We start from the raw sequence: 16,566 nt of genomic DNA on the forward strand, positions 1-16,566 counted from the left end.
CACTGTTAAACTAATGTCCCCAAACCCTTTATAGTTATTGATCCTGATTATCTTTATGCCTTGAAGCAGGGGGATATGGCCAAAAAAATAAAATCAAGTTTGGTGAATCCTGTGGCTGCAGGTCTTGCAGCTGGAAATAAAAACTTGTCATCAAATGCAAACAAAGAGCTCATATCAGTGTAAAGAGTCTTTTTCAGCCCTTTAATCACTAGATCACTAGAATAGCTACCAGATGGTCATCTTAACTCATAATAGTCCTGTAACCTGCAGTAGGTGCACACATACTATACTGTATACTATACTCATGTTAGCATCTACAGGACTTTCGTCATCAAAATTAAGGCGGAACGATATGCAACAAAAATCATGTTACCAATGTTTTGGCAGATATTGAGATTGTATTGTGATATGAGTCATGATCTCAGTTGGAATGATTTGTATTGCATTTTTAAAAATTATGATTTTTGTTGGTCTTGCACCAAATAAACATGTTCCTTTACTTCTGGAGAATGTGATTTGTAGTCCTGGGGCGTCTCTGTAGCACACAACACTTCTGGTGCTAACAATACACAACAATGTGACACATTTTACCTTTATCAAAGAAATTGCTGTGATTTAGATATTGCACTTGGCCATATTGCGGTTTTGATTAATTGTGCAGCTGTAGTCAAAACAGCTCATTTAGTCAGCTATCATCCTGGTATTTTTGCTCATAAATTGCCTTTTTGTGCATGTTGTAATAATTTACACTGGATTAACCCCAACTTCCTTCAGTTGAATCAGGAAAAGGTTAAAACATTGTAGTTTTCTGTTTCAGAGAGTGAAGACAGAAAGTGTTCTCTCAGTTACCTCAACTGTTTCAACACGTAACCCTCTGTGAAATAAAACCATTGACACTAATCACAGTTCATTAGTTGTGTAGACCTCTGAATTTTATGAGTCTGTATCATAGGTAATAAGGTGCTTTATTTTTGAGTAAAAATCATATGTAGTTTGGGGTGTGTGTGTGTGTAGGTGAATGATGTTCAACTCTACGGAAAGTCTCGTCGAGAAGTGGTGTCGTTCCTCAAAGAAGTGCCTCCTCCGTTCACTCTGGTCTGCTGCCGACACCCAACCACCGACCTGGGACCAGGTCCAGAGTCTGAACCAGAGTCTGAACCTGACCCCGTGTTACAACCAGGATGTGGGCCAGTGCGACAGTCACAGCCCAGTGTGGAGGAGGTGAAAGCATTAGAGATCACAGAGTCAATGAGAATGTTTTTCTGATGTTGATAATTCATGTGACAAATGTCTGAAAAATCATTGACAATGAATTTCATTCCTCTACAAAAAACAAAACACCTCAGATTGAGCTGAAGCTGTCGTCGATGCTCTGCAGTCAGACAGTCCTGGGAGACAACAGCAGTGACCAGCAGCAGGCAGTTAGACAGGTAACACGTTTTACTGTGTTACTGCACACACGTCATGTAGAAGTACACACATCAGATACCGGACAGTCATGAAAGAGGACATTCTTTGGTACAAGTAGTTAAGAAACTTAATAAACTAATTAATTACATTTGACATTGATAAATTACATTTGTGACTATTCAGGGATTTTCTTCAGAGTTCAAATTTGTGCTGTGAAGTTTTGTCAACACAGACACACAATAGCATCCTAACTGAAAGGAAAGCCTTTGGGTTACTTGAATTTGAGATGTAAAACCACTGTTACTGGATGGATTGAGTGACTGATGAAAACTAATTCTGCGATAATTATGTGATATCCTCATACTAAAAAATATCAGGAGGAGCAGGGATACATTCCAATAGAAAAAAAATATAATAGTAATGATTGTAAAAATAACAATAAATATAGTCATAATATTAAAAATGATACATACAAGATTGTAATGATACAATTTTCTTTTGAATATTTACATTTACTTTAATCCTGTGTCAGGAGCAGGTGTCCCCTGTGGCGGAGGTGCTGAAGGAGGAGAAGATTCAACACAGCTGGGAGGAGGAAGAAGATGAGGAGCAGGATCAAGATGAGGATGAAGAAGAAGATGAAGATGAAGGGGAGCTGGCTCTGTGGTCGCCAGATGTTCAGGTGTTGGAGCTGCAGAAGGAGAGAGACAAAGGCCTCGGCTTCAGCATCCTTGACTACCAGGTAATAACAACAATGTTCTTCTCCTCCTCTTTCTCCTACTACTCCTCTTCCTCATCTTCCTCCTTTTTTCATTAATGATAATTAGCTTTTAAATTTCAGACAAAACAATCATACAATACAAGACATACAACTCTCATTAACTCTTATTTTGAAGAGTGTCGACTGGATGAGGTTTAGATGAGTTGTTGCTTAATCAATTAGTAGATTGGCAGAAAATAAAGTGGTGATAATTGATATTTTGTGTTTTTGTGGTGATACATGACAGAAAACTGAATATCTTTGGGTTTTCTGGTGAGTGGTGAACAAAACAGACATTTGAAGATGTCACTGTGATGATGTGGGAAATTACAAAGAGAAAATTTGAATTATTCTGACATTTTGTAGAATATCAATCAAGATCTGCTGATTATTAGAATATCTGTTAGTTGCTGGACTGGAGGGAACTTGGGTCTGGATGAGATCTTAGATGTTGGCCCTTATTCTTCAGGCCTCACTGATGACCATGAAGGACTCGCTCACACCCGTTCTATCTTTTCTGTGTCGCCAATGAAATGAAGCATAAAACAAAGTATAAATTCTGTAACACAAGCCTGAAATATTTATCTGTTGTCTGAAATTTTATAAAATCATGTTTAGTGTTTGATGAGGAAAGATGCCAAAAAAAAAAGCTGAAAAAAAATAGCTGGTTGAGTCCTAATATTTTCTAAAGGTGTTTTAGTCATGACTCATGAACAGTACGTATGATAGTGGTTGTTGTTCAGTTTATACATCATCACCTTCATCGGTGTTTGTCTTTGTCCAAGTTCTGTTGGGTCCAGATGTTGACCTGAACTGAAGCCACAGTCATGAAATATAATGTATTTGCAGTATTAGAAAAAGCACCTCTGCTCTTTAAGTTCTTTAATGCTGTTAGCAGAAGAGAGGTGTTCCACCTCCATTATAAAACTATACAGAACTGTTGAGCTGGATGTACAACAATGCTGCATAAAACACACAAGCGTACTCGACCAGTCAGTGGCGTTCAGTGCTGCAAGCCCCACCCTGAAAATCTCGGCACCCTTCGGTTGGACCGGATCAGAGGGGCCGGCCCTGTGAACATGAATTGTCTGTGACTGACTGAGGGAGTGAGTGATGGAGTTGCGTGATCAGGTTACACAATTGGTTGGCAGATTGTTGGACTCCTCCTATTTGCTGTTGCTCTTTCAAAATGATTTGGTGTGAACAGTTTGAACAGTTTCTATTACATCATCAGGGGTGTTTACAACAAATGGATCCACAACAGTTTTCAACAACTGTATTTCCTTAAAAAAAGTGGTTGGGGCCATTATTTACCTGCAGAATGTAACAGGTCTTAATGTCTTAACTCCCTCTGTTTGATATGTAGAATTGGTCACAACTGTATTTTAGTACGAAGCCTTGTTTTGATCAACATTACATCCGTTAATACAAACTCAACACTTCCTTTAAAGGGGACATATTATGCTCCTTTTCAACAAGTTTGAATAAGTCTCAGAGGTCCCCAAAGCATGTATTTGAAGCTTTTTGCTAAAAAATCCACTCCGATCCTATATTTCAGCATGCCTGTAAACCCCTCTTTTTGAGCCCTGTTCAGAACAGGCTGTTTCTGTGTCTGTAGCTTTAAATGCAATGAGCTGTGCCTGACCACGCCCCTCTCCGGAAGGGGCTGCCGTTCGGGCTTCTGGCACCGTGCTCTAATGTTTACGGTGACCGTGACCGGCAACCTGGCGTCGGTAGCGATTTGGTTCAACCACACCACTTTTATCCAGAATCTGAGCCAGAGGGAGAGGCTGCTGAAGAAGTTCAAACTCTACAACTGCAGCAGGACGTTTCTGAATGGTTGGTAACCAATTTTGTGTATTTTGACATTACATTTTGAGTTTGTTGATGAGAGCTGGCACACAGTTACTAACATGTAGCTAGGTAGCTAATGCTAACTGTTACTGTCTCGTCATTACTGGGAGCTCTTTTGGTAAATAAGCACTATTGTGAATAGTGTAATGTAGTTATCTGTCATGCCTCCTTAGATATACTTTTACAGTCTGAAAATGTTTGTTGTATCTAGACTGCTACAGGTGTTCAATGTCAGTACTAGTCAGATATTTTAATAGATGCTGACAAAGTAAATAATTTTTCTCCATGTTTTGAGCAGAGATGCTCATCATGACATCTTCCTTTATGAAGTAAATTTATTTTGTGTATTACAATGAAAGCTGTAAATCAGCATAAACATGTCTGACAGCAACAGTAATCTTTAGTCAAAGACTAAACTGTGCAGTTTTCTACACTACACTGTTGTCAAGCTCCACATTATATGCAATAAGTGACATGTTATAAATTACCTCTGTTATATGCACTTGATATGTAGCCAAGCTTACTTCTTACCCACCTTAGCTCCACTGTCTGTCAGTGTTTGAATTTCACAAGCTTTATATTTTGGTGAATGTTACCATTTTTCTCTATATCTTGGACAGGTGCTCCTGTGGAAACTGTGCAACCATGCCCACAGAAGCTGAGAACATCTGCTGCTAGGAGATACCACAGGTAGCATTCTCACTGGACAAACTAATCACTAATTTGTTTTGATTACATTACATTTATAATCAACCATAGAATTTACCATTTGCAATTCACTGTAGGTTACCAGATGGCTATGGGAGATCGTGGAAGATTTACCATGTATGGTAGACCGTCCTGGGTTGGAGCCGCTCTGCCTCAATGTGTTCTGCCTGCAACATGTACCGCACTGACTATGGTCCTTTACGGTTGAGAGGAATACACCAGTACGTTTTGCTTCTTTGTTAAAACATAGTTTCAATCTAAATAAAAGATGTTAGACAGTCTTGTTTTACTTCAGTGCACATAATTTTACAATGGTAATAACACACCACAAATAGAGTAACACACCCTCAAATAAATTAGTTTAGCTGCTCTTTGATTTGTAAAGTTCTTCTATCAGCAGATAGTGTGCATATAATATATGAATTCAGAGGAGTCATTTCTTTAGTAACAATCAAGCATTTATTTACATCAAATGAGGCAGTTATAATCAGTGATGATGAAAAAACTGTAGGATTCACTGGATCCATATAAAAAATTGTGAGACACAACATAGATATATGTTTGCAAGACTAAATGCCCTGTCCAGTTGTTTTAGTCAGTACAGGTATCTAGCCTATAGGAGCTTTGTGAGCTGGTGCTTCCTTGGTTGCAGAATCTGGGTCGTCATTCCAGCCTGCGTGGTCCTACGCATCCATGCCGTGTTTCCTGACGCCACAGGCCGGTATGTGGGTTTTAGACTGGGCCATGATAGAACCGGGACACAGAGCTGGATATGACCTCCTCCTTCTCAGGCCGCTCCAACTGTGCAGTGAGGTCCTCTGGGATGGGGATGACCAAAGCAGCTTCTGTGTATGGTCCCAGGTCACAAAGACTTTTTCAAATATGAGGTCCACCACATTCCCTGTTTGATAAAACACAAAAGATTTTTTTTACATTTTTCACTTTTTTTTTTTTTTTTACAAAACAATGACTGACTCTGTTTCTAAATACCTCCTGACATTTTCTTTACTGTATTTTGTTATTGATGGAACTGTCATAACATTATATGTGCAATATTTAATACAATGTGTACAAAACATTTTTTGGTTGAAAAATAAAATAATATAACACTTATAGAATGTCGCCTCAGTCTTAACTGGTGTAGCTCTGCATTCTCCCTTCATGGCCTTTGGAAATTGGACCTTGAACAGTGGTTCACCTTCTTTTGTTTGGGCTTGTGGTCGGTCAGCATTTTCATTGTAGGACATGGCAGCCAGGTGACAGATGATGACAGAAACCTTAGCCTACACACTCTCACAAGTTCTAAGTAACCACAGCTTCATTTACCTGCACATTATTCCAAGACTGATAAATGACTGTTAGGTTTATCAAAAGTAGATGCACTTCAGATGGCTACAGACCTGTACTTCTGATGTGAGGCTGAAGATCTTCAAGGATAACTGTGTGCCTACAGTGGGTCAGTCTGGCATGCAACATCCCCTGTTGCAGGAAGCTGTATAGATGGCCTGAACAGAGGAAACAGAGATTACACCAACATCTCCTCAAATGTGTAGTTATGGCAACAGCTGCAAACAGTGCAAGAATGATAACAGATGCTCTCAATTATGTGTAAACTGGGTTGTCAATAGCTTGTAAATGCTGCAAATAGCTCATTATATGTGCAAGATGCAAAAAATGTGTATTATAGACTATCCCCTTGGACATATCCCCTTAACTCTGCGCTTATCTAGATATTCCCTACAGGCACTGTATCTGTGAACATGATATAAACGTTAAAACGGCCGTTATAAGGCATGACTCTCAATAATAACTTTCACAGCACTAATAAACAAGCCCGGACACCTACGCTAATCAGTACAAAGCCTATTTTTAGTCCGAATTTTACCGGCTTGACTTTACAGACAGCTAAAACGCCTTTAAAATATAATACATTTAACAGGGTGGCTCTTATCAATGTCACACGGCGATACCAAGCAGAAGAATTACATACAATCTGTACCCCGCTATACCTGGCTGCGCGTCGACGACGCTAAACGTTAGCCACGTTAGCTGCCATGCTAACAACACACGCAACAGGCTCTCGTGAACAAACAGTAAAGCAACATAAAATGGTAAAACTTACAGCTCCGAAGTTCAAAGTTGGGTCACAGACAGTCGGTACTGATCCAAGCTTTATCTTGAGACTTGTAGGAAATCCTGCGTTGTCCTGGCCCAGGTTGAGAAAGCAGTCCGAGGTGAAATGGTTAGCACACAGTACAACACTTTCGGAGTTGGAGCGGGAACATTTCCATCAAAAATAAAATTAATCCACTGGGTCTTTAGATCCTCGGGCGTAGGGATTAAAAAAAGACTCCTGTGTTGGTTTGTGCAGCCAACAACAAAGCAACTACTGTGTTTCGCTGTACCTTCGACATTGTTCTACCGAAAGCCAGTGTTCGCGAGGGAAGTAACGATACCGTCTGTAACACGGACTCAGAGGGCGGAACACACACCTAGCTCGGGGAGCGTCACCCACCCGGGGGGAGGGGCATCGCCCTTCTTGACGTCACCAGGGGCGAATCTCCAATCCGCTCGTTTGAGCACACATTTCTTGAAAGGTGGAGAAAGCAAAAGAACGAGAGTATGGACTTTTCTCATGTTTGGGGGGTCCGTAGACACGCCAGGGACACATACTACCGATAGAAAACCATGGAAAAGTGCATTTTGCATAATAGGTCCCCTTTAACTGTTTCAAATTAAAAGCCCTCTAGCGTTTCAGTGGGCAGAAACCCTTTATGTCTTAACAGGGCTTTTATTGCTCTGCTACAGTATGTGTATTGCCTCATTTCAAGTTGCTGGTGTTTGTGTTGTTTACATGTTATTCAGATCGGCGAGTTTCTTTAACAGCCACCGATGACTTCTCTTCCTCCCTCTCTCCTGCTCTCTCTGCTTGCTGTGTCTTATGTTTAGTTATTCCTCTGCCTCCTTTAATAACAATGATACATGGAATGAAAATAGTTTATTTGCCGTAATGTAGGCTATGCTCCAGTTCCCTACAGCTCCAGAGCAGTCAGGAAACCAGAATGACTGGGTGACTCCCCGTGTCAAGAGATTAATCCATAAACCCAGGGTTGCACCCATACATGGTGCAGCCATATACGAGGTTTATACCCAGTCTTGTTTGGGGGTAGAACTCTGAGCTCTTCAAAAGGTTCCTGTTCTTAGGGAAACTTCCTGTGGTGGAAACACACCTCATGTCTGTACAAAACTTCATGGCAACCAATACCTGTTGATATTTTCAGTCTGGAGCAAAGTGGGTGTCCAGACTAAAGTCTAGATGAGCATGTTTTCTGCATTTATAAAATGAGTGTCGTCGTGCTTCCATGTGTGAGTGTTACACACAGAAACACACCCACACAGAGTTAATTACCTCCCTGTGGTGGTTTCGTGCTGAGCACACGGTGAAGCTGGTATGACTCGGCACGGCTCAGCTCGCCACTCTGTGGTTCGCTGATGGAAAATAAACAGCAAACCGTGTGTACAGAAAGTGCAGTGAGGTTTGTGAGTGTAAGAGTGGACAGCAGGACAGAGAGTGACTCATCTGCTCACAGACCAGCAGGATCTGTTCTGTTTGTCTGCTGCTCTCAGTGTTACACAGCTTCTGTCAAAACATGACACAGCTTCATGTTTTCTAGCTTTGAAAACCCTGCTGTTGTTTTTGCTTGATTTTACTCCATTTAATACAAACATATGCTTTCTGTTCCACTCATCATTTTCCAAATCACACCAACAGTTTTCCTCCAAGCAGTCACTGGCTTGAGTTAATTTCTAGGAGAATCAGACCTGATACTTTCTGCAGAGAGAGAATCAATCACAGTCAACATTTAGTCAAGTTCTTTGTCAAAGTTAAGTTTTCCTCAGTTTTCCCAGTGAATCAGTTGAAAGAATGGATGCATTTGAATAGTCAGTAATTATGATGGGTTCAGTTGTTGTTGTTGTGACGTCAGTATTGTGTGTAAAGAACAGATCGGATGAGGTGAAATGAACCTTTATTGATCTCCTGTGGGGGAAATTCAGTTTGACACAGCAGCACAATAGAATGTAGTAACAGCAAAGAAAGACATTTCCATATTCCTATATTGCCAAAAGTATTGGCTCACCTGCCTTGACTCGCATATGAATTTAAGTGACATCCCATTCTTAATCCACAGGGTTTAATATGACGTCGGTCCACCCTTTGCAGCTATAACGGCTTCAACTCTTCTGGGAAGGCTTTCCAAAAGGTTTAGGAGTGTGTTTGTGGGAATATTTGACCATTCTTCTAGAAGCGAATTTGTGAGGTCACACACTGATGTTGGACGAGAAGGCCTGGCTCTCAGTCTCCGCTCTAATTCATCCCAAAGGTGTTCTATCGGGTTGATGTCAGGACTCTGTGCAGGCCAGTCAAGTTCATCCACACCAAACTCTCTCATCCATGTCTTTATGGACCTTGCTTTGTGCACAGTCATGTTGGAACAGGAAGGGGCCATCCCCAAACCATTCCCACAAAGTTGGGAGCATGGAATTGTCCGAAATCTCTTGGTATGCTGAAGCATTCACAGTTCCTTTCACTGGAACTAAGGGGCCAAGCCCAGCTCCTGGAAAACAACCCCTCACCATAATCCCCCCTCCACCAAACTTTACACAATGCTGTCAGACAAGTACCGTTCTCCTGGCAACCGCCAAACCCAGACTTGGTGACAAGTCTGACATGGTGACATGGTGACATGGTGAAGGGCGATTTGGCACTCCAGAGAACGCGTCTCCACTGCTCTAGAGTCCAGTGGTGGCGTGCTTTACACCCCTGCATCCAACGCTTTGCCACCCATTCCATGAAGCTCTCTACGCACTGTTCTTGAGCTGATCTGAAGGCCACATGAAGTTTGGAGGTCTGTAGCGACTGACTCTGCAGAAAGTTGGCGACCTCTGCACACTATGCGCCTCAGCATCCGCTGACCCTGCTCCGTCATTTAACGTGACCTACCACTTCATGGCTGAGTTGCTGTCTTTCCCAATCGCTTCCACTTTGTTATAATACCACTGACAGTTGACTTTGGAATATTTAGGAGCGAGGAAATTTCACAACTGGACTTGTTGCACAGGTGGCATCCTATCACAGTACCACGCTGGAATTCACTGAGCTCCTGAGAGCGAACCATTCTTTCACAAATGTTTGTAGAAACAGTCTGCATGCCTTGGTGCTTGATTTTATACACCTGTGGCCATGGAAGTGATTGGAACATCTGATTTAAATTATTTGGATGGTTGAGTGAATACTTTTGGCAATATAGTGTACCTGTACACCAGACACAAGTAAAGGAATAAAATAAGATATAGGAATAATAAATAAAATAAGATAGATCTGTGAGTATATACACATGTGTGATCTTTGTGTGTCTATGCTGTAGAAGGATTTTTGTAAATCCTAAGTCTAAAGCGCAGCGCTACTGTCATGAACCAGCTCAAAATTCACAACAAACCAAGTGAGAGCACATAAATAAATAAAGTTTAGAGCGAATCAAATTTATTTTAACTAATAATAAGCCAAACATGTATATCAGTAAGATCAGTGGTGGGGTGAGTGCATGAATGCGTCGAAGTGTAAAATATGTAATCAATAAAGTGATAAAATAAAGCTTCGTAGGAGGAGAGTGAGAGAGATCGAGAGAGAGAGAACTGGTTTCTCTATCCCCTCTATAACCTTCAGGGGAAGTGGGTTCAGGTCTGGCTTTACCCTCCTGACACACCTCTTTCCTCTGACAGCCTCCTAAACAGGAAGGAAAAGAAAGAAAAGGGAAAAACACCAGGAGCCACAAGCAGAGTGGGAGGGGTTGTCACAGCTACGACTCGGGATCAGAGTCAGTGTGAGTCCATGTGGTGTTCCCTGATGCCCTGTCAGACTTGGTCCAGCCTCATGCTGTAGCTGTATGTGCACATACATGTCTTCTCTGTCACTGTCTCCACACTGTCCAGTCCCATCACCACCATACAGCTGGCCTTCCTCACCAGCTTTCCCAGTTTGTTGGCACCATAAATCTGAGTGAGCTTTAAATACTGCAGTACCCAGATGAGATGTTTCATGTTAGTTATTGGGATTTAGTGCTGTTGGTGGTTGTATTTTAAACTTTCGACGGAGCGACTAAGCTGTTGATGAGATTGATATCTCGACATGCCATCATCAGAAAGACAGAGAATAAGTGTATTTCACAAAATGTTGACATGTTTCTTTAAAGCTTAATCAGTAAAATCAGCTCGTTCTGAACTAAACATCTTCTGGTTTGTGAGTGGGAGTCTCAGACTTCATCACTGTCTAGGGAATGAATTTGGGAAACCCTGCTCTGCTGTGTTTTCTCCCCCCATCCATCCACTTTATCTCTAGGCACAGCTTCACCTCCAAGACCTCCTCCTCCTCCTCCTCAGTCAGATCCAGCTGAGGCAGTGGAGGGAGCTGCAGGTTAACTCCCTGTTGGTCCACATCCATGTCAGACTGCACATACAGTATCAGCCCAGGGGGCCTGTGTGTGTGTGTGTGTGTGTGTGTGTGTGTGTGTGTGTGTGTGTGTATCTGTGTGTGTGTATCTGTGTGTGTGTGTGTGTGTGTGTGTGGTGAAATCATTATCTTGTATTTTTCAACATTTGAACTTCATGATAGGAAATAAGAAATGATCTTTTAACATTCATTTACATGTAATATGATGGAATAAGACGGCTGATCCTGTGTGTGTGTGTGTTTCAGTTGTGAGAAAAACACACACACACACAACTTTAAACAGTTGTTTAAAGTTTAAAACAGTTAAGTTCCCCTTCAGTATCAGTCAGTGCTGGTGTCTCTGCACCCAGTCTCATGTTTACACACATGTACTGACTTCCTGTAGGTGTTAATTGTTATTACTAATAGTTAATACTGCTCAGTGTTAATACTGTCCAGTGTGTCCCTTTATTTGGTAACATTCATGAACTGAATTTGAGTCAGTGGGATTTTTTGGTTCTTTCACACTCAGTGTTGATGATCCAACTTTTCTCCGGGGAAAGAAAATGAAGTCTGTTACCTGCTGAGTCTTGATATTTAAATGACAGAATTTTACAACATAATAGTGATGGTCCACAGTTATTGTACCTTTAAAAAGCTGCTCCCTTGTGCTTTATAAGGATGAAACTGCTAATACAGACAGTGTTCATTGTGTAATGACAGTCATACAAAATGTTGGAGCTGGTGTTAACATCATAATTTTTCACTACACAGTGGCGATCCTAGACTCTGTGGGGCCCCAGGCAAAGAAGCACATCAAAGGCTATGTCCAGACTAGTACTGTTTGATTTTAAAACTGTATTTTAAAATGAAATCGATCTCCGTCCAGATGAGCATTTTAGCTCCATATCAGAAATTATCTCCATTCACACTATCACACCTGAAAACTCATACATGTATGAGCAGTCACCTACACTGAGCATGTGCGAGCCGGTGTAAACACAAAGCAGATTGTTACTCTGAGGTTGATTAGTTGCAAAAAATCCTCCAAAGGAGGAACAGCAAGGACAGTTGTGGCATTAAAATAGAGAATGTAAGTGAACAACAGCTGCTAGCAAAGACAACAAGGTCAATAACACTGTGATGCATTATCATGTTGTATTCACCACTGGTAGTCCAGGCTGATGAGAGCCAATCAGGAGAGACTGTGGGTGTGACATCGTCGTTTACAAAGGTCTCAGTTTCTGTCCATCAAGACTACAACACAACCCCAGAGTTTTCAAAATAAAACACAACCCCAGAGTTTTCAAAATAAAACACAACCCCAGAGTTTTCCAACTGAAATAGGTCCAGCAGAGTTTCCAAAACTCTGTTTCTCTATCTCTACAATTCACAGATGACTCAAATGCAGACTATAGTTAGATGCTACAATTCACGGAAGTGCCCTGAATGCCTCACATGCAGGTAGTGGGTAAACTCTACTTATTAGGTTTGTTTTGGGCAGCAGCAGCAATGCACTGTATACGGTATACGGTTTGTGCATGTATGCGTTCTCTTTAGAAATATGCAAACATGCAAATATATTTTTGTAACAAACACAATCGTCTCTGATCAATGGATCCCTGATTTGATAGATTAAATCAGCTGGTTTCAGCTGTTGATCACTGGTTGACATGACAGCTGTTGCCTGGTGATTTTATCAGCTGTCGCCAGCTGACTTTTTCTGTTTGACTTTTTTGAAAATTTTAATTCTGAAATATTCTGAAGTCCAGACTTGATCATCCAGAGTTCAGTCAATTTCTGGTGTACTGTGATTGACACTCTGTACAGGTGACTGTGTGTTTATTTTGTGTGTAATCTCATAACCTCATAGATCACAGGTGATTCAGCCTCTTTAAGTTTCCAGGCCTAACAGCAGCTGTAACGTCTGAATATCCTCAACAGCCAATAAGACATCAGACAGTGTTGTTACTGTACTATAGTTCGCAGTGTGATGACATCACCTGTGTGTGTGTGTGTGTGTGTGTGTGTGTGTGTGTGTGTGTGTGTGTGTGTGTGTGTGTGTGTGTGTGTGTGTGTGTGTGTGTGTGTGTGTGTGTGTGTGTGATGGCTGCTTCTTGGTTTTGGCTTCGGCCTCAGATCTGAACAATGCAGCTTCTGTTCAGAGACCAGCTTGAACCAAACACACACACGTCTGTGGTTCTACATTCATGAGGACCCTCTCTGATATAATGTTTCCCACCATAACTCCTCTAACTCTGTTCCTGGCCTGAAAAGTTTAACTTTAAAGCTGTCTTTTGAAGAAGCCAGGACCAAAACAAATGTCCTCTTTCCACAGTGATCCTCTTTACACATTAACAAAAAGTTTATATTATAAAATAACTCACACACACGTGGGAACATGAAATGAGTTTTCAGCAACGTATTTATGCCCAAACGTGTGGTCACTTTCCTCACCTACAGAAACTTCTTCAAAGGTTCCCCCACTTTCCATAATATTTCCAGAAATGACCCCACTCTGCAAAAATATACTTTTACCCCAAACATTTATTTTCCTTTTCCAAAATCTCGCCACTTTCTAAAAAATGCCACCACTTTTCCAAAATGTGTGTTTTCTTTACTTGAACATGATGCACAAGAGGAAGTTTCTGTAAAGGACGTCACCATGTAAAACACAAACGTGAGAAGATAAAATGTCTTGACTTTTCAAAAATCTCCTCATGTCCCAAACTTGTCCTTAACTTTCGTCACTGTGCAAAATCAAAATAAGCAATAAAATATTATCGTTTTTACTTAATGTCTTAAATTTCCAAAAATATTGTCACTTTCCAGAAATGACCTCACTTGTCAAAATTTTTCTAAAATATCTTCAAAGTGTTCTGATACTCTGATAGGTCCTTACAAAGATACAGTCGAAGAACACACAAACACACACACACACACACACACACACACTCTCTCGCTCTTATTTTATTTTTATTTACTTTATCTGGAGACATTGAGATTCTTTTTTTTTTTTTTTTTTATTGAACTCACTTCCTCGTCTGTGTTACTGTAAAACTCACTGTATGTTCCCTCTGCATTATTGACATATATTTAACTGAAATAATTGGACTGTATCGTCCTCACCTGCCCCCTTTTTGCAACACCTTTTCTACACTGCCCCCCCCCCCCTTCTTTTCTCTATATCTCTCGCCCAAGGGCACATCGGGCAAGCGTTGCTGCCAAAGTGTTTCCTGTTACTGACTCTGTGGCTGTCAGAGTTGAGTGAAAGATGGTTGGAGGCAATAAGAGAAGAGCTGATCTGTCTGTCTGGACTTGCGCTGATAATTTCCACTAAAACCTGACACTTTTAAAATGTGACCAGTTTCACACCTGTGAAAGATTTTGTTCTGCACAGCACGTCGACCATCAGAGAAACGTCAGTTCAGACATTCAGACATTTTGGCGTGTTAAAGCAGTAAAAGCAAAGGTGAAACAAATTTAGTCAAGTGGCTCAGTTGTCGCAGCATGTACAACACCAGGACCCTGGATCTGGCTCACCAACACGGACTCCTGTGGTTTTGAATGTTATCAGTTACACCTGTGGTTTACCTGAGCCTCTTGTACAAATGAATCAGACTAGATCAGATCCATCATAGTGACATGTCGATGTTCAGTTGTTGTTTACGTGAACAGCCAACTTCTTGAAGATCTCATTCCCAGGGAGACTCGAGTCAAACTGCCCCTCCAGATGGACTGAACGCCCCCTGTGTGTGTGTGTGTGTGTGTGTGTGTGTGTGTGTGTGTGTGTGTGTGTGTGTGTGTGTGTGTGTGTGTGTGTGTGTGAGAGAGAGAATGAGTGACTGAGAGGCAAACTGTAATAGTTGTAGTGTTTTTTCAGCTAAATCCTCCAACTTAAATGACAAACGTGCTCTGAAAGTGTTTTCCGATCTGATCCTCAGTGTTGTCAGTGTCTTCAACAGTTACAAATCACTGCTGCAAAAGTAAAACGTTATGATCTTACACTGCTCTGCAGGTTTGGTTTGGGCTCCTCCTTGCTCCTGACGTATACGTGTCACAACTCCTAAGACTTCTAGAGGGCGCTGTCACTTGAACGTAAACCATTGTTATTTCTGGGGAGTGAATACGGCCGCACTGTAATATCCAAAAAAAAGCCTTTTCTCATATTTGGTATGTACAGTTTACGTTCCTCCCATATGTGACAGTGTAACATGATTTCTGACTCAATGTTCATTAACCTGCTGCTCTCACAGCCTCCACTGTCCTGGTTTCAGTCTTTCCAGCAGATGTTGATTTTCACTCCCATTCAGACACCAGAGCATCAGTGAGGTCCAGAACTGCTGTTAATAATCAGGTCTGGGCCCATATTCTTACCACTAAGAGTTCTCCTAAGTCACGCTAAAAGTTTTTCACTAATCATTTTTTTCTGAGTCCTCTTCACAAAGCTGCTGAGACCAACTTTTAGTAAGGAGAAGCAAAAACTCCTGAGCTAAGAGTGCGACTCCGTTGCTATGGCTGATGACCACAGCCTGCTGTAGCTGCACCTGTTGTAATGTAGCTGTGGTCCTGGCTGTGGGTTGAGGTGTGAGAAGGTTTCCCCTGTCCCCCACCAGGTGACATCCAGCTGGAATATGATCCTTTCAATCAGCTGATCAGGTCACTCTCCACTCAGATCCATGACTCGTGTGTAGATCCTGGACACTGAACAACAATGTCTACAGCTGTAGAGACAGCATCCAATACAGCCTGTGTGTTCAAACACCTCCTCGTCTCGTTGTGGTGCAATCATTTTTACGTGTTCCATCTCTCTCACAGTGTGTAGACCGACCATGAAGCTGCTTTACTTCTCAGTAGTTGTCGAACATCTAAAGGAAATCGTATGAATTGTCCTATGATGTCGGGTCAGAGCACATTTATTGTTTGGGGGAATTATCGACTTTTCTCTGTTGCCAAGTAACACAGCGTTGCCAAACACTTAATTTCCGCACTGATCGGGTTGTTTCAGTTGGTAGATTTCATTTAATCTTTCACAAATCCACAAAGATCATTATTCCCTCCTAATTGAGTTGTACCTTTTAAGTAAATCAGCATCTTTTAAGGTTTCCAGAGCACTGTGACGTGGAATAACAGCTGCCCTTTAAGATTCTTTTCACTACTTCTAACCTCTCCCAGATTAAGGTGCTACTTTTAGCGCTAAGTGGCTTTGTGAATTACTTTTTCAGTTTTTTACGATTGCTTACAAATAAAAATCTAAAATAATACACAGATTTTGAAACTCGACACACAAGGAGCAAAATGTCAGCCTAGACCTGCACAACTATACACACATTCTCTGCCTCACACT

At 41.3% G+C, this 16,566-nt stretch overlaps 1 protein-coding gene and 1 long non-coding RNA gene across 5 annotated transcripts in view; both read left to right on the plus strand.

The window, feature by feature from the left end:
• Positions 1-16,566, plus strand: part of patj (PATJ crumbs cell polarity complex component) — a 129,150-nt gene that overhangs the window by 25,685 nt on the left and 86,899 nt on the right. For 3 of the 4 annotated variants that reach the window (XM_056378377.1, XM_056378381.1, XM_056378378.1), the window contains exons 16-18: positions 1,015-1,221; positions 1,347-1,430; positions 1,943-2,152. In XM_056378377.1, coding sequence (XP_056234352.1) covers positions 1,015-1,221; positions 1,347-1,430; positions 1,943-2,152 — 501 coding nt within the window. The remainder of the gene's footprint in view (positions 1-1,014; positions 1,222-1,346; positions 1,431-1,942; positions 2,153-16,566) is intronic. The other variant, XM_056378380.1, reaches the window with a different exon arrangement.
• LOC130170768 (uncharacterized) lies at positions 3,875-5,021 on the plus strand. The gene is made up of 3 exons (XR_008828039.1): positions 3,875-4,009; positions 4,645-4,714; positions 4,810-5,021. It is a non-coding gene; the product is annotated as an uncharacterized LOC130170768 (long non-coding RNA).

Source organism: Seriola aureovittata, chromosome 6, assembly GCF_021018895.1.
Source record: "Seriola aureovittata isolate HTS-2021-v1 ecotype China chromosome 6, ASM2101889v1, whole genome shotgun sequence".
NCBI lineage: Eukaryota > Metazoa > Chordata > Actinopteri > Carangiformes > Carangidae > Seriola > Seriola aureovittata.